At 40.8% G+C, this 22,523-nt stretch overlaps 1 protein-coding gene across 1 annotated transcript; it reads left to right on the forward strand.

Moving 5' to 3' along the window:
* The first annotated feature begins 3,594 nt into the window (after positions 1–3,594).
* On the forward strand, positions 3,595–21,193 carry KLF15 (KLF transcription factor 15). Its single transcript, XM_073575015.1, has 3 exons — positions 3,595–3,713; positions 10,435–11,528; positions 17,641–21,193. Exons 2-3 carry the CDS (start codon positions 10,510–10,512, stop codon positions 17,807–17,809), a joined length of 1,188 nt encoding a protein of 395 aa, XP_073431116.1. The 5' UTR covers positions 3,595–3,713; positions 10,435–10,509; the 3' UTR covers positions 17,810–21,193.
* The last annotated feature ends 1,330 nt before the right edge of the window (positions 21,194–22,523 follow it).

The following is a 22,523-nucleotide window of genomic DNA, read 5'->3' on the forward strand; positions in this document are numbered from 1 at the left end:
TATAGAGGGGCTGGTGGACATGATGCCTTATATAGGGGAGCTGTTGAGTCATTAGTGGACATTATAACTTTTTAGGGGTGCACAGCTGAGAGCGCTACAGTTTAGGTGTGCACATGGGGCATCATTTACATTATAGAGGTATTCAGAGTATTATAGCTGTCAAAGGGGCACAAGGGAGGCAGTATTGATTTCTAGGGAACTCACAGAGGGCTTTAATATTTTGTAGGGGGCAATTTTACCATCTGGAGGGCACAAAGGGGCATTTTACTATGTAAGGGGCGCGAGGCTGGACATGACTGTGTGGGCAGCAGTAAGAGGAGCACTGTTACTGGGCCACACAGCAGGGCCAATACCAGGGACATGTACGGCCGCAGCGGCTTAGAACTGGGGTACAGGGCTGCCACTAGGAATTTCAGGGCTTCATACTGGCAAAATTTTCGGGGCCCCCTTTAGACTCCGCCCAAGCTCTACCCCAGCCCCACCTCTATCCCTCAAACTGTCCGCAGTCCTCACTGCTCTTTCTTGGGAAAAGCTCCACTTCTCACCAATCACACATTTACAGTTCCCATCTCCAGATCACACATATAGCTAGCAGCTTTTGTTTTGGCAAAAAGATTTTTTTTTTTAATCTGCTGCCTCAACAAGGTAGACTCTTTTGGCCGGGCCCTTCTCTACTCTAGCCTATTAAAAATGTGCTAAAATATGCAATACAATCTAGGTATATCTTTATTTTTCAATTTTTAAAATGACCAATAATATCACATCCAAAGGGACAAATACCATCGCACCAGGACCAGACACCATATTACCACCACATAGTGACCTATAATACCACAAACAACAAATAAAGCCACACCATGTCCAGACTACATATTACCATCACAGTGACAGAATAATAGCACATACAAGGGACCAATACCACCACACCATGACCAGACCACATATTACCACCAGATGGTGACTGAATACTCCAATACTGATCATTAATGAAACAAATACAATACTATCACCATAAGTGCCATTATACACAAGAGATGTATACTTAGTATGCAGTGTCTGTATACAAGTAATACAGTGATCACCGGTGACATTATACACAGGAGCTCTGTATATAGTGTCAGTGCACAGGTAATACAGTAAACACCGGTGACATTATACACAGGAGCTCTGTATATAGTGTATAGTGTACATGTAATACAGTGATCACCAGTGACATTATACACAGGAGCTCTGTATATAGTGTATAGTGTACTTGTAATACAGTGATCACCACTGACATTATACACAGGAGCTCTGTATATAGTGTACATGTAATACAGTGATCACCAGTGACATTATACACAGGAGCTCTGTATATAGTGTATAGTGTACAGGTAATACAGTGATCACTGGTGACATTGTACCCAGGAACTCTGTATATAGTGTCAGTGTACAGATAATACAGTGATCACCGGTGACATTATACACAGGAGATCTGTATATAGTGTATAGCGTCAGTGTACAAGTAACATAATGACTCACCAGTGACGTCTCTAGGTGAAGGCCTTCATCTTCTCTTTTCATCTTCATCCAGTACAGACAGCCATTACGTTTTACAGCCTGGACTCATCTCTGCAGGAATTAACACAGTTATCTAGAGCTCCGCTTACAGAACACATTACTTAATTTTTTCCCGACTTCTACACTACACCAGATGAAGAAAAAAAGGCAACATAGTGTTGTTCTGCACAGTAACATGAGCTTCCCCCATTTAAAACAGCATCCTCAAAAAAATAAAATAAATACATCACTGCATTAATAATATCCCCCATCCTGGTCCTGGGTATCTCATTTTGGGCTCCAGCCATATGTTGTCCCATCCTGCCCTCATGAGTATCCATTCTGCCCCCATATGATCTCCCCATCCTGCCCCATCTGTCCTATGATCCTGCCCCATCTGTCCTATGATCCTGCCCCATCTGTCCCAAGATCCTGCCCCATGAACCTACACCATGTGTCTCCATCCTGCACCATGACCCTGACCCATCTGTCTCCATCCTGCCCCATATTCCTGCCCCATTTGTCTCCATTCTGCCCCAGGTCTCCCATCCTGCCCCCCCATGTCTCCCATCCTGCCCCGGGCTTGCCGCTTTCAATAAAAACAAAAAAACCTAATTTTCTCCTTACCTGGCCGCAATCCAGCTCCGACGTCCACACCAGGCATTTCAGTGCGGACTCGCCAGCGAATGACAATGATGTCATACACCGGCAATGTGCACGCTAATGTCAGCTGCCAGCCTCTGATTGGCTGGCAGCTTTTAACTATTGCCATGCGGGCCCACATGGCAATAGAGTTTAACTGAACCTGCGTCTTGGACGCAGGTTGTTTCTGCACTGGCAGAAGCCTGCCACTAGGGCCCGGTGAGAGGAAGAGATGGGGCTCGATGCGGGCCCCCTCTGATCGTCGAGCTCCATACGCCAGTCAGGGCAGTAATGCCCTGATGGCGACCCAGGTTTGTATAGACTGGGAATAGACGGGGACGGGGCTGGAAAACTGAGAAGTCAAATGTCTTTCTTGTGAATGCTATAGATGAAAAGTCGAGAAAAGCGAATGACTCCATCAGAAAGAACGTCAGCCGTCAGTCACCATCTATAGCACACTGCTCGGTGTAAACTGCTTTGCGCGGCCAATAACATGATCTGTACGGGGACAGAGCGATCGATCAGTGATTCTTCTAACTCCATCATTTCTTTTTTTCAGCCTGAATAAAGAGGACGGGAAACGATCACCGAGCGACTTGAATAAAATTGACTGTTGCTTGTGTAACAGTTTACGGTTAGTTTATACTCTAAATGTTTCTATGTGATATGGTGCAATAATTTAACATTTGGGGGTCTCACTTTAAATTTTTGCCCAGGGCCACAATTTGTCCAACACCGCCCTGCACACACACCACGCCTGCCTTTTCTGTATGAGCGGAGCAGCAGTGTAAAGCATGGGGAGGTTCTCGGACTAGTCTCCAATAGTCAATGCAGCTGTGCCGGAGCCACTGACCACAGCCTTGAGATGTAGTGAGGTTTGTAACAAATCCTCAGCAGTACAATGCTCGCACAGCTGAGGATTTGTCCCAATGTATTAGCCTAGATGGAAACTTTGCAGCGGTAATGTCACCTGCTGATGGAGGACAGTTCTGTAACACCCCATGGCATTGTGGAATTCTGTAATATTTAGTGACTGACAGATAATGACAGTGCACAAATCTTCACTGCAGGACTGTGACAGATCTGTGCTGCTCCAGATGTAGCAGAGCTTGGGATGTACAATGTTTGGGGCTGCAGTCCTATGTAAGGGCCACTCAGCTCTGCTGCCTCTCTCTGTGTGCAGTGTTTGGCTGCTGACGATCCCCATCACATGCTGCAGACATTCCTGTACATTCACTTCTTGGCTGGGACAATGTTGTGTTTTTTTGAGGGGGTGGGATTAGAAACTCCCACTGATGACGAAGGCACAGACCCCCCCCCCCGGACCTTTGAGCCAATGGGCTGAGGCGATGTGGTCGAGCCTTCTCCAAGCCTTCCCCTGCCCACGCACGATCATGTGAGTGTCACTCGGGCTGCTGCAGGCACATTGGACCAGTGGGGCTGCTGCCACTGTCACTCCAAGGGCGCAGAGGGAAAAACTCCCAAACTTTGCCATTAATTCCCTGGGATCTGCTGCATTGCTGGAGTAGCAGGTAGGGAGAGGAGCATGGATGGTGATGGGAGCAATGTGCAAACTTTGGGCAACTCCTCGCTTTAGCCCCAACATATGGTGACCTGCTGCTTGTATGGATCAGCTCTGAGATTCAGGATTTGGTTTCTTTTAGCAAATGTATGAGCCAGGCAGCTGTTGTGGGAACTACAAGTAACAGCAATCCCCACTTTACATTTGCTCTGCAGCAGGGGGGCTAATACCAAATGTATATTTGCCACTTTTATCAGTCTATCATTTATATCTATTCATCATATTCCGCAGTGCTTTGCATTTCACAGGGTGCATCTATAAAGAAAATCAGATATTATAAGAAGAGCTTGCAATCTATGCAGAAATAGGAATGACAAGAGTGAATGTAGCAGTACTGAGTTTGTAATGTGGCACATCCCTTGATGACATCAAGGATGTTACAAAACCATGAAAGTCTGGTGCCCTGCTGTCCCTGGGGGTATATAGATGAGGAGTGGGATGTGGGGGATTGTTCACTATCTGTGGGGGACAGATGGGTCAGAATTGCATTATTGTATCGTGAGACCGACATTCATTAAAGCCTGGAGTGTTTGGCAGAATGTTATTGTTGATTGTATGAATGAGACAATGTTGCTGTAAATATTGATACATTGTGTTTGATAACATTCTATCATTGTTCTCTCTTCATTTGTGGCTCTGCTGTAAACAGTTTGACTCATGTCTGTAGGTCACACACAGGTTTCCGTGTCTCTGGTGTTTGAGGCACCTTCATGGGCACCCAGCGTGGTGTGTAGGGAGGCATCTACCATGTGCAGGGCTCAGTCAGATGAGATGAGCTGGCGGAGCTATTCCTGGGCTGTTGTGGAGAGGAGAATGTTGACAGTAGAAGCAGTGAGGGAGGGAAGATGGGTTACTAGCGGTCATGTTCAGCACTGGGGGCCTGGGATAGGGGAGTGGAGAACACTACAAGGACTCAATAATAGACTGTACAATGCACCATTCACAAACAGCGCCAAGGCTAAGCTGTATTAACTGTGAAGCTACTATCATTTTAAGCTTGTTAACCCTTGCTAAGGCCTAGAACCAAATGGGATAATTGCCATTAGGGCACATTTATAAAAGTTACATTTTAGCAAAACTTAGGTTGCGCCAAATATTCGGCACCATATTTTCAACTTAGTGATAAGACGTAATGAACAATACACACATGCTGCACTTGAGGTGGCGTTTTTATATGGTGGTATGGTCATGTTCCTGTGCAACTTGCAGCATGTGATATAAAAAAATGGTTAGTTTTATATTAATGCACGTGACCTGTTGTAACCTGCAGAGCTTGTGATCTACTAGTTGATATAACCTGATGTATCCTGCAGAGCTTGTGATCTACTAGTTGAAATGGCCTGATGTATCCTGCAGAGCTTGTGATCTACTAGTTGATATGACCTGATGTATCTTGCAGAGCTTGTGATCTACTAGTTGATATGACCTGATGTATCCTGCAGAGCTTGTGATCTACTAGTTGATATAACCTGATGTATCCTGCAGAGCTTGTGATCTACTAGTTGAAATGGCCTAATGTATCCTGCAGAGCTTGTGATCTACTAGTTGATATGACCTGATGTATCCTGCAGAGCTTGTGATCTACTAGTTGATATGATCTGATGTATCCTGCAGAGCTAGTGATCTACTAGTTGATATGACCTGATGTTTCCTGCAGAGCTAGTGATCTACTAGTTGATATGACCTGATGTATCCTGCAGAGCTTGTGATCTAATCCCCGATTTGCTGATAATGAAAGGTTAGAAAGCAAACATGTATCTTTCCAATTGTTTACTAGAAAGTATGGCATAGTCTTTGCAGGTGTCCTCCTGCTGTACAGGCATGGAGCAGCAGTTGCAGCAGCAGGGGGTGCAGAGACATATTGAAGATGGTTTTTTTTTTCCTTGTATTGAAGACTTGTTGATGTATAATGTGAGCCAGATTCACCCATGGTGCACTTAGGTTAGCGTGGCTGCTCCCCTCTAAGGGTTAAGCTGAGTTGGTATTTACATGACAATCCCTACATTCCACAGAAAAATATTCAGGATTGAGAGTCCTCAGTAGTTGATACCTTTTAATGGCTAACTGAAAAGATGGTAATACATTGCAAGCTTTCGAGACTACTCAGGTCTCTTCATCAGGCTAGACTAATACAAAATCTGAAGTCACATATTTATGCACAATACAGCCTAGAAAAAATGCAATAGATAAGACAAGTGACGTGAAGCAGAACTATCAATATGGGAGAGGGAGAAACATAAATATAAACATTGGACCAGTTCATAGATAAGGAGTCTGGATGTTTTATGGTCCTCTGATTGGGGTCTAGTTCTGTGTTGCCCTGCAAGGTTTTAAAAGGAAATTCCTTAATTGATGTAAAAAGACATAAATCCATGCGACACATTCATTCCAGCACTGAGAGTGTCAAAGTTCGTCATAAATTTGTACTCCCAAACTCGTCTCTCTATCTGAGATGTGAAGTTACCTTTCAATACCAGTAATTTCATATCCATGCTGCTGTGATCAGGGATACAGAAATGTTTTGCCACAGGTAGATCCATTCTTTTTTCTCTTATTGTGTGACGATGAGCATTCATCCTTGTTCTAAGCTTTTGCCCTGTCTCCCCCACATACAGACCCCCAGGGGGTCTGTATGTGGGGGAGACAGGGCAAAAGCTTAGAACAAGGATGAATGCTCATCGTCACACAATAAGAGAAAAAAGAATGGATCTACCTGTGGCAAAACATTTCTGTATCCCTGATCACAGCAGCATGGATATGAAATTACTGGTATTGAAAGGTAACTTCACATCTCAGATAGAGAGACGAGTTTGGGAGTACAAATTTATGACGAACTTTGACACTCTCAGTGCTGGAATGAATGTGTCGCATGGATTTATGTCTTTTTACATCAATTAAGGAATTTCCTTTTAAAACCTTGCAGGGCAACACAGAACTAGACCCCAATCAGAGGACCATAAAACATCCAGACTCCTTATCTATGAACTGGTCCAATGTTTATATTTATGTTTCTCCCTCTCCCATATTGATAGTTCTGCTTCACGTCACTTGTCTTATCTATTGCATTTTTTCTAGGCTGTATTGTGCATAAATATGTGACTTCAGATTTTGTATTAGTCTAGCCTGATGAAGAGACCTGAGTAGTCTCGAAAGCTTGCAATGTATTACCATCTTTTCAGTTAGCCATTAAAAGGTATCAACTACTGAGGACTCTCAATCCTGAATATTTTTCTATCTACTGGCTAACACGGTACAAAGATATACATCTTTCCTGTACATTCCACAGAGACTTTATTTTCTTGAACTTGCTATTTGCCTCAAGGGCCATTAGAATAGAAGCGCCCAAAGTGAGATCTGCAATGATTAACCCTTATGCTGCCTACATAGTAGTTGTCAATGAGTACAGCTATGGAAAACTATAGGAATGTGTTGATAGGGAAAGAAAATGGAATTATCAATAGGGTTGTGTTGAAATAATCATCCATAGACACTAATAACTCATAAAGTGGACATGATGTCAATGAGGCTAACAGTTTACCTGGCCGGAATGTTTATGTTTGGTTCCATCATCAAGAAATTCCCACCCTTTGTAGTTATAGGGCCACCGAATTACTAGACTATCCCTGGAAAATCTGTCTTTCTCTATCATCTTTTTGGACACAGCATAGGATCGACCACGCAAGAAGCTCTTGTTTTCTCTAGAATTTTGCCAAAAAGAAAAAAAAAAATGTTTAATTACTTCCAGAGTTTCACTGGAAAAAAAAACAAACCCATTTGGAATAATAGAAGGTTTTTCCAGCTGTGGATCCTGTTGTGCAGCTTTTTCTATGTGTCTTACGTGTGATCCGGCTCAGTGATATCACAGTATAAACACTCATAGTCACATATGGGATGTTGTTTTTCTGTGGAATCAATAGAAATAACACAATGCAATTTCCATTGACTTCTATAGAAAGTAGCTGTAAGCGTAACCACAGCAGAGGATGTAATTACTTGGACTGGCAGTGACCTGATTATTCATCTCTAATACAAATGATACAATTGATCTATCATTTCAGGCTCTAGAAAATCTGTGGTGACAGCCCGGCGGTGACTTGAGATGGGAGGTATCTTCTCCTGTCCATCACATTACACCGTAGCGCAGAATTGGCTGAGCCGCCATCACCTGTCACCGTGCGCCCATTATCCGTAACCCTGATTAATATGTAACTCTTCAAAGTCACTGATAAGATATTAACAATCTTTCCACTTCAGTTAAACAAGGTTTTAAACACAGGAACAAACACAGAGAACGAAGAGGACGCAACACTTTCCCAGCTGATTATTTCTTGTTTGTCAAGTTTTAAGGGTATGTGCACATGTTGCGGATTCGTGTTTGGAATTTTCCGTACAGAATCTGTTATTTTTAGCAGAATACGCAGGTAAAAATTGGCGCGTTTTACCTGCAGATTTCCTGCGGATTTAGTGCTGATTTGGCCTGCGTTTTTACACCTGCGGATCCCTATAATGGAATGTGTGTAAAAAAAAACGCTGCGGAATCCGCACAAAGAATTGACATGTTGCGGAAAATAAACTGCACATACCCTAAGCCTCGAAAACTCATCCAGCCGATGATATTACTGAAGAACAAGCAAACCGCCATAACGTGAGCAAAAATACTCACGGGTGAACTCAAGACGAGTGAGTCCATTCCCAGATCACCGCCTTATGCTTCCAGTGTATCAAAATAAAATGCAATTGTGAGAACTGGTGAAACTCCAGTAAAACCATTCACCCTTCTCTAGTATTATTGATAGTTGTCTGGATAGGGAAATCCTTTATGTGTCAGTCTTCTGGCGCCGTCCCCCAGGTCTTATAGAATGATAGGTTACAGTATGTGGATGTCACATGCCACATGCCAATTTTTTCTTGACCAGCCGACCATCCCATTTCTATGGTGGTGTGCCGATGTTCCACCCATGACAGATGTCTGGGGAAAAGAGATCTGGTGTATTGAACTTAACATCTGATCCTTTGGTTCTCCTATAAGAGACGAGAGGCAACTAGAGGTGTCTGGCCACCGTAGATGAGAATGGGGAGCTTGTTAGGAAGAGCAATCAATGATAGAGAGTGTATTGCTAGCTTAAAAGGACAAATCTCCCACAGACAAGGGTCTCAATTTTCACTGTTACTCTCACCCTCCCATTGTCCATAAAAATTAAAGGGAGTCAAAAGGTAAGAAGAAGTCAGACAATTTTCAACAGGGACCTGGTACATTGCCTCTATAGGACTGTAGTAGACCATGCCCATCAAAGCCTGTGTATGATTGCACATAATAAATGGTAATTCAGAAATCATGTTCTACAGCTTTCTGGTTCACCATAGATGCTATGTTTCCATTAAAGCATTTGCTATATATCATTACTTAGGTATAAGCATCCACCAGGTTTAGCCTTGACCTCATGTTGTTAGCTTTTTGAGTTTTTCAGTCTTTGGAAGCAGTTGTAGGTATAGGGTAGATGGACATGATGGATGGTGATATGTAGCTCCACCAGGAACAGTTGACCTTCACCACTGGAAGAAGAGGGGTTAAGACATCACATAATCCCCCATTGAGTGAAGCACAGAGCAACAGTATAGCATGTGGAAAGGAGCTCTGTGTGGCAGTGAACATGACTAGGGTTTTCATACATGCACAGTCACAGCCCTCATATGACGGGGGGATGACTGTTACCCTTGTAATAGACTTACATCTTTTTAGAAAGGAGCCTTTATCCTGCTCCCCTCTGGAGCCAGCAATCTTGCTCCATGTGAGGAACTGATAGCCAGATCCAGCAATCTTTGAATGTTCCTGCATTAAAACATCTCATTAACAACACATTCCACCTTCAGTTTACCATTTCGTTGCCAACCGGGGGATGTACACTTTAAAGTGCTTTTGGACGATGCTTCGAGTAGAGGTTCTAGGAGCCAAGGGAGGAAACGTACAAGACTTAGGGCTACAAATGAAGCTCTGTGGTTGATCTTTTCAAAATGTTCCATTCTTCTTGATTCATGGATTGCCTTAGTTTGGCTTATTATGGAGCCTACACCTTCTGTACCCTTCTATGACCATTCAGTCATCTTTGAAAGCTCACAATCTGGTTTTCCTATTGCAGACACTTGTGTCCCTAGGAAGCCAATAAACTAAGTTGCAAGTTTTTGGAATTTGGGCGGAACGCAAAAATGTATGTAAATAAAAACTGTGCAAAATTCCATAGAGCTAGACCTGTGCAAAAGAAAACTGGTGGATGTTGTTGATATGTTGTATAAAGTAATTGGATAGAGAGAGATGGAAGTTAGTTTGGGTGTCAAAACTTTTCCAGTTGTGTAGTCTCTGCAAATTACCCTTTCTTCGACAAGAAGAAAGCTGGCTTTCTAGGATTACCTATTTGCCTATGAGTCAATGGAGAACCCCAACTAGCCTTGCAACATGACAAAAGATATGTAGCCCGACCAAAATCTTCTCCAAAAGCCACCCATCTGTAGACAACTGTTTCAGGGGGCTTACCCCTTATTAGTGCATAGCAGGGTACTGGTTGGTTTGGGGTCATTGAGGTCTAGTGGGGTACTGTTTCGTCTCATGGATATGAAACTTCAAAAATGTAACCATACGTGACTTCATATATATTTTATGTCTTCTTCTCTTACAGGACCCATCCCGTGTGGGATATTTCCTTATTATTTTGGCTTATGGTGCTGGGATCTTCTCAGAAGCTCATCCAGGAATGGTGGATCATTTGCTTCTTACAGATGAATGCTTTTCTAATGCACAGGCAAGCCTTGAATACACAACGGAGATGCTGATAGGAGCAAGGAGCTATCAGATGTTGCCTTCTCCAACTTCGGAGGATGACAGTGACTCTTCCAGTTTCCGTTCCTGTTCCAGTCCCGATTCTCAGGTGCTAAGCTCCAGCTATGGAAGCACGTGTAGTGCGGAGAGTCAGGACAGCATTCTAGACTATCTTTTGTCCCAGACGTCTTTGAGTAATGCTTCTTTATCTTGGTGGGACAAAAGAAAACACCCTACAATGGTCAAGGAGGAGTTCTTCAAAGTTCCCGATTTCGGGTTGGACATGGAGGAGACGTCACTTTTTCACCCCACCTTGGATGAAATCGAAGAGTTTCTTGAAGAAAACATGAAAACTGATTTGAAAGTCGAAACTCAACAGGAACTGAGGAATTGTGGTCATGAACAACTAAAGCAGGCCTCTATGGTGGCCAACCTCGCCAAGCAGGATACAAAAGAGCAGTCAAATAGCACATTAGAAGGGGAACCTGGTAGCAAAAGTCCTGGTGCCCTTGCTGTTGAAGGTGGAATTCCTGTAATACTACAGATCCAACCCTTAGAAATCAAACAAGAGTCCAATGCCAACCAAGCCTCAGCGTCACAGTTCCCAGACAACATTAAAGTAGCACAACTTCTGGTTAACATTCAAGGTCAGACCTTTGCTCTGGTCCCACAACTTGTGCAATCATCAAACATGTCTTCCAAATTTGTCCGCATTGCACCAGTGCCCATTGCTGCTAAACCTGTGGGCTTGAATGGGGGAGTTCAGGGACAATCTGGTATTATGATTGGTCAGAAGTTCCAAAAAAATGCCGCAACAGAACTCATAAAAATGCACAAATGTACTTTTCCAGGATGTACCAAAATGTACACCAAGAGTAGTCATCTTAAGGCTCACCTGCGTAGACACACGGGGGAGAAGCCGTTTGCTTGCACGTGGCCCGGATGTGGATGGAGGTCAGTTCCCATTATTCATTTTGCTAGAAATATCAGTTTTGTCCCTAGCACATTAAGTTATAATATAATACCGTAATGTACTGCCGTAATATGGCCACAGGTGTTAACCAGGTTCTTATGTAAAGGTGGCCATGTTGGCTGACAACCAGCTCAGTAAGAAATGAATGGAATTACAGGGAGTGCTGTTGGCTCTTGTAGCATAGCCCTGGGTGTGTTATTCACCTTTACTACGTCTTATGTGTGTAACCTGCAGTAACCTTACTTGTTGGAGTAATAACATAAGAAGACGAGCCCTTGTGATGTAGGTTTCTCTGGAACCTGTTGCAACATGTGATGTGTCCTGTGTTTAACACGTGAGCTGCGAAGACTCGGTTCAACCATAATAAATGTTACCTATAGGCCATTTTATAGACCGGAGAGGGGTAGCTGCAGGTGTGACTGCGGTATTCAGTCCTAGCAGAACCGATCTTCAGGCTTCCCAAAAATAGGAATCCTGTGATAAGTAACATGAGCGCAAGACTGTGTGGACTCCACTGAAGACATGACAGCAAAGGAAACATGCACATGAGCTATTTCCACTGTGAAGACCTTGTGACTGCGGTGTTGGTTCAATTTAGAGAACAAGGTCATACTTGCTCAAATGGTCAGAACTAAAAATTACACATACATAGTGAGCAGTATTATAGTAGTTATATTCTTGTACATAGGAGCAGTATTATAGTAGTTATATTCTTGTACATAGGAGCAGTATTATAGTAGTTATATTCTTGTACATAGGGGGCAGTATTATAGTAGTTATATTCTTGTATATAGGAGCAGTATTATAGTAGATATATTCTTGTACATAGGGGCAGTATTATAGTAGTTATATTCTTGTACATAGGTACAGTATTATAGTAGTTATATTCTTGTACATAGGGGCAGTATTATAGTAGTTATATTCTTGTACATAGGGGCAGTATTATAGTAGTTATATTCTTGTACATAGGGGCAGTATTATAGTAGTTATATTCTTGTACATAGGGGCAGTATTATAGTAGTTATATTCTTGTACATAGGGGCAGTATTATAGTAGTTATATTCTTGTACATAGGGGCAGTATTATAGTAGTTATATTCTTGTACATAGGAGCAGTATTATAGTAGTTATATTCTTGTACATAGGGACTGTATTATAGTAGTTATATTCTTGTACATAGGGGCAGTATTATAGTAGTTATATTCTTGTACATAGGGGCAGTATTATAGTAGTTATATTCTTGTACATAGGGGCAGTATTATAGTAGTTATATTCTTGTACATAGGGGCAGTATTATAGTAGTTATATTCTTGTACATAGGGGCAGTATTATAGTAGTTATATTCTTGTACATAGGGGCAGTATTATAGTAGTTATATTCTTGTACATAGGGGCAGTATTATAGTAGTTATATTCTTGTACATAGGGGCAGTATTATAGTAGTTATATTCTTGTACATAGGGGCAGTATTATAGTAGTTATATTCTTGTACATAGGAGCAGTATTATAGTAGTTATATTCTTGTACATAGGGGCAGTATTATAGTAGTTATATTCTTGTACATAGGGGCAGTATTATAGTAGTTATATTCTTGTACATAGGGGCAGTATTATAGTAGTTATATTCTTGTACATAGGGGCAGTATTATAGTAGTTATATTCTTGTACATAGGGGCAGTATTATAGTAGTTATATTCTTGTATATAGGGGGCAGTATTATAGTAGTTATATTCTTGTACATAGGGGCAGTATTATAGTAGTTATATTCTTGTACATAGGGGCAGTATTATAGTAGTTATATTCTTGTACATAGGGGCAGTATTATAGTAGTTATATTCTTGTACATAGGGGCAGTATTATAGTAGTTATATTCTTGTACATAGGGGCAGTATTATAGTAGTTATATTCTTGTACATAGGAGCAGTATTATAGTAGTTATATTCTTGTACATAGGGGCAGTATTATAGTAGTTATATTCTTGTACATAGGGGCAGTATTATAGTAGTTATATTCTTGTACATAGGGGCAGTATTATAGTAGTTATATTCTTGTACATAGGGAGCAGTATTATAGTAGTTATATTCTTGTACATAGGGGCAGTATTATAGTAGTTATATTCTTGTATATAGGGGGCAGTATTATAGTAGTTATATTCTTGTACATAGGGGCAGTATTATAGTAGTTATATTCTTGTTCATAGGAGCAGTATTATAGTAGTTATATTCTTGTACATAGGAGCAGTATTATAGTAGATATTTTCTTGTACATAGAGGCAGTATTATAGCAGTTATATTCTTGTATATAGGGGCAGTATTATAGTAGTTATATTCTTGTACATAGGAGCAGTATTATAGTAGTTATATTCTTGTACATAGGGGGCAGTATTATAGTAGTTATATTCTTGTACATAGGGGGCAATATTATAGTAGTTATGTTCTTGTATATAGGAGCAGTAATATAGTAGTTATATTCTTGTACATAGGGGGCAGTATTATAGTAGTTATATTCTTGTACATAGGGGCAGTATTATAGTAGTTATATTCTTGTACATACGGAGAAGTATTATAGTAGTTATATTCTTGTACATAGAGGCAGTATTATAGTAGTTATATTCTTGTACATAGGAGCAGTATTATAGTAGTTATATTCTTGTACATAGGGAGCAGTATTATAGTAGTTATATTCTTGTACATAGGGGCAGTATTATAGTAGTTATATTCTTGTACATAGGGGCAGTATTATAGTAGTTATATTCTTGTACATAGGAGCAGTATTATAGTAGTTATATTCTTGTACATAGGAGCAGTATTATAGTAGATATTTTCTTGTACATAGAGGCAGTATTATAGCAGTTATATTCTTGTATATAGGGGCAGTATTATAGTAGTTATATTCTTGTACATAGGGGCAGTATTATAGTAGTTATATTCTTGTACATAGGGTCAGTATTATAGTAGTTCTATTCTTGTACATAGGGGCAGTATTATAGTAGTTCTATTCTTGTACATAGGGGCAGTATTATAGTAGTTATATTCTTGTACATAGGAGCAGTATTATAGTTGTTATATTCTTGTACATAGGGGCAGTATTATAGTAGTTCTATTCTTGTACATAGGAGCAGTATTATAGTAGTTATATTCTTGTACATAGGGGCAGTATTATAGCAGTTATATTCTTGTACATAGGAGCAGTATTATAGTAGTTATATTCTTGTACATAGGAGCAGTATTATAGCAGTTATATTCTTGTACATAGGGGCAGTATTATAGCAGTTGTATTCTTGTACATAGGGGCAGTATTATAGTAGTTATATTCTTGTACATAGGAGCAGTATTATAGTTGTTATATTCTTGTTCATAGGGGCAGTATTATAGTAGTTCTATTCTTGTACATAGGAGCAGTATTATAGTAGTTATATTCTTGTACATAGGGGCAGTATTATAGCAGTTATATTCTTGTACATAGGAGGATTATTATAGTAGTTATATTCTTGTACATAGGAGCAGTATTATAGCAGTTATATTCTTGTACATAGGGGCAGTATTATAGTAGTTCTATTCTTGTACATAGGAGCAGTATTATAGTAGTTATATTCTTGTATATAGGAGCAGTATTATAGTAGTTATATTCTTGTACATAGGGGCAGTATTATAGTAGTTGTATTCTTGTATATAGGAGCAGTATTATAGTAGTTATATTCTTGTACATAGGAGCAGTATTATAGTAGTTATATTCTTGTACATAGGGGGCAGTATTATAGTAGTTATATTCTTGTACATAGGGACAGTATTATAGTAGTTATATTCTTGTACATAGAGGGCAGTATTATAGTAGTTATATTATTGTCCAGAGGAAAGAAAAGAGGAAAGAAGTATAACAGTTGTATGCTGATACTTGGGGCACAGTAATATATTATATCCTTATTCAATGCCTATAAAATGCATTATGGCTGCAGTTGCTCTTGGAAATAGCACTTTATCGCTGTTATATTGTCGCTAATGGTGGTAAGGTGAGATGGGTAATGTTTTCTCTTTGTCAGCAGTAGAGCAAGAATCAGTTAGGGAACCCATGAATATTGCATGTTCCCTTTCCGCGGTTGATGTCAGACAGTGCAGATTTGTGGTGTATTATTTGGCAGATGTTTGGTATAATGGTCTTACCTTGCTTTCGTACTGTGTGTTATAGGCTGTATTGCATTACAAGTTATTGTTAATGATTTATGTTGCTCCAGTAATTGTCATTTACATGCATGGTAATTAGATGCAATGAGGCTTCTGACCATAGGATCTTGCAGTGTAAATGATTCTATCGGTTGTGTGGTGATACTTACAAGCCTATAGAAATATGCAGAGTAATATTTTTCAGGCGGGCCTTGTGGTGTGAGCTTTAATGGTGGGACAGTGTACATGAGTATACACCATATACATAAAGAGTGTCTTATTTGGAAGCGTGGGCCTGTTGAGCTAGTGGAACAATTTCTGCAATTCGTCACAAAGTTGAATATAGTTATATGGTTGGTTGGCTTGAAGTGAATGAGTTCCAGGAATAAGTCAGTCATCTGTTGTAATGTCAAGATTTAAAGAGATGGCAGCACCTAGACTGTGCTATGTGCTGAACGTTATTGACTTTATTGATTCTCCTGTTGAAAGTTCTATCCCAATGGTATCTCCAGCTGTTGCAAAACTACGACTACAAGCATGCCCTGACAGCAGGGCCGCCGGACTGGCCATCTGGCAATTCTGGCAAATGCCAGAAGGGCCGGTCTGGTCGTGGGCTGCCTTGTCTGCTACGTTGCTTACAGAATCGGTGTTCTCAAGACACCCATACTGTTAAGAGTTGTGACGGAGCACCAAGTCGCTGCCTCCGTCACTTACCCCAGCAGGCCACGGGTATCATTAGAAATATTGGTCTGGTAGTAAATTTTGCTTTCCTCCATCCAGGGTAATATTAGTAATATATACGATCTGGTGCTTGGGGACGGGGACAACATGGGCCTGAGTGATTCCAAATGCCAGGGCTGAATTCCAGCCCCAGTCCGTACCTGCCTGACAGCCTGGGTGTTGTAGTTTTGCAATAACTAGAAAATTTCAGGGTGGAGGCCGCTGAGGTGTAAAGATCTACTTTTGCCGTGGATTCAGGACAGGAGAGGTGTGAGGAAGCCTGGGTGACTCTGTGACTAAATGATGGCTCCTTACGGTGGCCTAGAGGTAAAATAAGTCAGGAGCGGTCAAGGAAAGAAATCCCCTAGTGATAGAGCATGAGGCTGTCTTTTCCCATTTGTACCATGATTTGTGGCCCGTCGTCATTTTTTAAGCAGAAATTAATCTGCGGTTTAGGACATAAATGGAGATTAGCAAAACCGCAGCTTCACTTCCTGCAAAATGATATTGTGAAAAATGTCCCAATCATGCGGTTGAGGAGAGCGCAGTGAATGGAGTTTGTCTGCCGAGGTCAGGAGCTGGTCAGCGGTGGAGGCGGGAGGACACAAGAAGTAAATTACCAGATATTCTACAAATGCGATGTAACCACAGCCTTCATGTGTGCTGTACTTTCCCCAACAATGGGATGAATGCAGAGTAAGACAATTCTCCAGCCGTGTTCTGGATAAAAAATCTGCAAGAGTTTCATTCCAACAAAGTTAAAAAATGAGGCTCCCAAATAGATCCAAAAAGCAGATTGTTGTTCCTACGCGTTTCAGACTGAGCCGATGTCCTAGTCCGTGGATTAGGACTGAGTTTCTTCTGAGTAATCTTCTTCATAATGTAATTGCTATAAATGCGGGTGGTCACGGGGGAGGCTTTGGCTATAACCTTTAGGGGGGGTCTAATCTTCTTGCAGATGTTTATGGTGTCCGATACAAGCCGAGTTTTCCATATTGCAGCATTGCGTTCTAGGTCTTGTCATTTTCTTCTACATCAGATTTCTAGACGGTGCTTGGTTCAGATGATAACATTTGGAATAAGACCCTGATAAGATGTGAATGGAGCCTGAATGTGTATTCTCTGCGTTGATCCTATGATGTGGAGCTGCCCTTTATCTCTCAGTATGATGAATGCATTATGTGTAATAAAGATTTTTTTTCTTTATTTTATGCAGGTTTTCCCGGTCTGATGAGTTGTCCCGACACCGCCGCTCACATTCCGGCGTGAAGCCATACCAGTGCGCAGTCTGTGAAAAGAAATTTGCTCGTAGTGACCATCTGTCCAAACACATTAAGGTGCACAGATTTCCCCGAAGCAGCCGTTCTACACGTTTATCAAACTGATCCCCCTCCGGCAGGATCCGCGTGAAATCCAAGCACTTTGTCCATTTTCCTGGCATAACTTATTGGGTGTGGACCGAACATCGGATATTGGCCTGGACCTTGGTTGTCTCCTCTTATTTAATATGGGTGTGAATGAAGCATCCAAGGAACATGATGGATGTCCTGACGATGAAGGGGTAGCGGGGGCACTTTATGTCGTAATCCACTTGATTCCATTATCATCTGATATATCGAAGCTCAGACGGTCGCTTAATATTCCAAATTGACAGTAACCTTCAATAGGGCATTGGCTGTAAGGGGCAAACTGGGAACCGCCACGGACAGGACTCTGTGCCATTTCAGTGTCCTCTGTGTTACTCAGGAACTTTCGCTAGTGTCACATAAAAGCCACCGGCTGAGGTGGAACTACAAGTCCCAGGAAGTCAAAGCACGATGAAAGAGTGGAAAAGCGCACCCAAGAGCACTTTCATACTGTTTTTTTTTTTGCCTACAAGGCTGTGCCACATCTAGAAGGCTGAGATACACATAGACTTAGATACACCAGTCCAATAGAAAGTATCACACATGATTGACTTGGCTCCACTTTATCTACATATAGTATCCGACATGGTAGAATTGAGATACACCAGTTCAGCAGACACTATGGCTCATGATTGGCTTAGATACACAGCTCAGATGACCGTATGACTCGTGATAGGTTTAGATACAGTTAGCAAAGTATCAGACATGATACAATTAGATACACAGCTCAGTAGACAGTTTCACACATGATGGGCTTAGATACAACACACTTGTACCATACTGTCTTCCGAGCTGTGTATTTATCACACATGAAGGGCTAGATAGAACAGCAGACTGTATGACACATGATGGGCTTAGATACACCAGGTCTGCAGAAGGCACTACACAATAGGCTTAGATACTCAGAAAGTATTACTTATGCTGGACTCAGTTGACAGCATCACACAGGCAGTATCACACATTATGGGCTTAGATACACAGCTCTGCAGACAGTATTACATATGGCAGACTCGGACACAACGATTCAACAGACAGTGTCACACATGACAGGCTTAGATACAGCAGCTCAGTCGCACACTGTCCCTGGAAATTATTGCATAATGTTTGTTTCTCTGTATTGTCTTCCATTTCTTGTTCTAAGGGAGCAAAGAACGTATTTGAGTCCTGGTTTTCCTGGTTTTCTGGGCAGTGTTCGTTATTCTGTCACTTTATGTCATTTTGTGTCAAAATATTAATAACTGAACAACCTCAGACCACAGAGCGTCCTTCAATCCGAAACCGTATCAGTATTTCTCAGTCCAGTCCTGGTGTCCTTGGCGTCTTTTATATATTCTGATCTGCTGTGCTATCCGATACTGTGAGACCCCTCATGTTACCCCTCTCTGCAGAACGCCTCCCCCCCTCCAAAAAAAAAAATCGCATCTTCGGCGATCTGCAATGTTGTCATTTACATCGATGGCGGCTAATGAGCCTTTCCTACAAGCTTTATACGGTGTTCAAAAGTTCAGTGCATTTATTTTTCTAAAAAAAAAAAAAAATGTAAAAATATTGTAGAAAAAATGTGAAATGTAGAAATTAATTTAATTTTATAACAAATATTATTATAGTGAAAGTCCTATAATCTTCCAGAAATATGTATGAATGTAAATGTGCGACATTGTATAGTGCGCACCAGTCCATTGAGAAGTTTAGAAGAGGAGGCATGCTCTAAAAATATGGAGCTAGGGGGCGCTCATGAGCCTCCTATCTGATGCACATATATTTCTGCATTTTTTTAATTTTTGTCGTTTCCATAGAGAGACTGTGCATTGTTGTCATATCGATAAATCATCATATTATGTAGAAATCAGAATACGCTGCTCTCTGGTGCCCGGTATATACCCACCACCCCCAGTGCCTGTTTTGTGGAGCCTCCGGCCGATCACGTGACTGCCACAGGATCGCCTATAGAGAAATATATATCCTATTACTGCTGCTGCTGTTTGAGCTTTATTTTATTACGTTTTAAACCTTAATCTTTTAATATATTTCTGTGATTTTTTTTTTACGATGATGCACTTAAATTCCACCTTAATTTGTTTAAAAAAAAAATTCTCAATTTTTTTTTTCTTTAGCCGTTGGACTGGTGCAGATAAGGGATGTTTAGTGGTAGGTCCCTCTTGTGTTGAAGAGGTAAATAAATTTTGCATTCCTTAAAAAATATAGAAAAATTAAATTATTTTATAGTGTAAGGAGGGTCTGAGGGCCAAAAGAAGCTGTTAACGTCTAGAGCCACTAGCCCATTATTTAGTAACTCTGTTGTGCCATAGGTTTGTGCGCTGAGATAATAAGCCTGAGCTCTGAGAAAAGACCTGAAACACTGATATATACTATAGCTGTACGCCAGAACCCTGAAAATAACAAGTCACAGCTTTAAGACAATACATGAGTGCCCTGAGACAATAAGCTAGTGCCCTGAGGAAATGTATCAGACACTGAGACATTATAGCTATGTTCTGGGTTACTTTGCCAGTCTCTGCGATCATACACAAGGATAATGAGTGCTCTGAGATATTAAGCTTGTGTCTTGAGGAAATATATTAAACACGGGATAATATAGCTGTGTAATGGGTTCTTTGTCAGGCTCTAAGATAATAAGCTAGTGACTTGAAATAATAAGTCACTTCTTTTAGATAATTGAGATAATAAGGCAGAGCACAGAAATAATTGATCAGATTTCACCTAATTTTTAGTTTTTATTCTTCCAGTGCTAACTTAGATTTTAATTTTGAAATTCCGGAAATATTATTGTAATCGCAAACAGTTTACCTAAAGGCGGTGTTCCAGCTTTAGTCAAACATGGCCATATTCTAAAAACAGTGCTGCACCTGTCTATGGGTTGTTGGCCTTTACAATTACTATAAGTACATTGAGCTGAGCTGCAATACCACATACAAACTGTGGTCAGAGTGGTGCTGTTTTGGGCCATGTTTTAGCAATGTTGGGGATCCCCTATTATTGGAGCACCATGTATTTTACGAATGGTTACAAAGCATTGCAGGATATGATTGGTACGTTTTAAGCTGCCCCTCTTTCCTGTTCTGGGCTTCTCAGTTGGCAATGTTGTTCCCATGGACGATAATTGGATCCATATGTAGAGCTGCCAACCAACCTCTGACCAGGCGGTTTACATCCTCCTCTGAATGTATGTAAATAACGTGTACATAAAAATCTCCGGTGGAATATGCCTTGTAATAAGATATCAAATCAATGTAATTTAAATCAAAATGAAAATGTCTCTATGATACCATGTATATAATATACTGTATTTTCTCCAATGTTCTATATAAATATATTTACTTTGACAATAAATTTTCAAAAATATGTTTTGCCTGATTGTGGTGTTATTGGAGACGTAGTCTGAAAATTAATGGAGACTTCAGGATAAGGATGCTGACCCATAAAGGACATTTATCTCCACCTAGCCTTTACCTACTGAATCTGTATGATCACTGGGGGCATGACTGCTGAGACCCCCGCTAATCCCAAGTAGTGGGATCTATATACATCATACAAAAGCAGTTATGTGAGGCATTTTCCTTGTGGTAGCATCTGCACCTACACAATAAGTGGCCCCAAACGCCTTGTTTATAAAGGATATACAGATGTCTAATTCCTCGTCATGTATATAGATTTAAGTGATACAATTCTGCCGGCAGCTACCGCGAGAGCAGACTCATGAGCTCACTGCATACTTTTTTTTTTTTGCATTTTTTAAATTGAGCCCAATGTATATAATCTGTACTCAGTCAGCTCCCCCTAGTGGTGGCTGCAGGAAGACAGACTTTTATAATTTAACTATATATTTACATGGGATATTGAGCTTTAAATTAGAAAAAAATAGCTTGATATTTGACCTTACTACACCACCCTTTGTCCACGTCTACAGATTTGTGTGTACATTATCAGGACCCCCAAGGCAAATTAGGTCCCATTTTTAAGAAAATGCAGAAATGGCATCCATCTTTTCTAGGGGTCTATGAAACAGCCAGGTTGTCTAGAGGACACTTTTTTCCATTTAATTTGCTTGTAAAACATTAACAACTACAATAGCCGTCATATTTTCTGTTTGTCTTAAAGGTTTATAAGAATAACAAATTGTTTGTGCCATGCATGCCTAGAATTGATCCAAACTGCAGCCTGTGTCCTGTGACTGGTGTCCATTAGTGATCAGGCCCATACCTATGACCTGGGTCATCTCCTAGGGCCTCTGTCCTGGAGGCTAAGCTCCCAGTACACTTGTTATTCTGTTTTCCTCTTAGATTTTCAGTCTAGTCATGGTTTGTCCAAACAAACAGGTGAATCTGCCCAGGAGTACACTGGCGTCAAAGTTCTGGGGTTAATGATTAGCGCCACCTCGAGCTGTTTGTCCAGCTCTCCTTATCCAATCCGAGGCAGAGAAGCAGCTGTTTGTGAATTCCATTCAGTTTTTTCCCCTTTTTATGGCCTGTTTTTTTTCCAAGTTCCTGCCATATTGTTATTATTATTGCACTGAATAAGCAAACAAGAACAATGTGCTCATAATATATCCAATGTATCCGCAATGTACACGTCTGTCCTTGTGTAGGCTCGTCCAAACAAGAGACCTATTTATTCATTTAGAAGCTCTGAAAAAGTATTCATGCTCCATAACATTTTCCACGTTACAGCCACA

This window comes from Dendrobates tinctorius, unplaced genomic scaffold, assembly GCF_039654945.1.
Source record: "Dendrobates tinctorius isolate UK_male_01 unplaced genomic scaffold, ASM3965494v1 ptg000041l, whole genome shotgun sequence".
In the NCBI taxonomy this organism is placed as follows: Eukaryota; Metazoa; Chordata; class Amphibia; order Anura; family Dendrobatidae; genus Dendrobates; species Dendrobates tinctorius.

Bases quoted from the DNA above. Each gene is read 5' to 3' on its own strand.
- KLF15 (XM_073575015.1), top strand. From the start codon at position 10,510: ATGGTGGATCATTTGCTTCTTACAGATGAATGCTTTTCTAATGCACAG. The intron at 11,529-17,640 runs GTCAGTTCCCAT...TATTTTATGCAG, and splicing joins TGGCCCGGATGTGGATGGAG to GTTTTCCCGGTCTGATGAGT.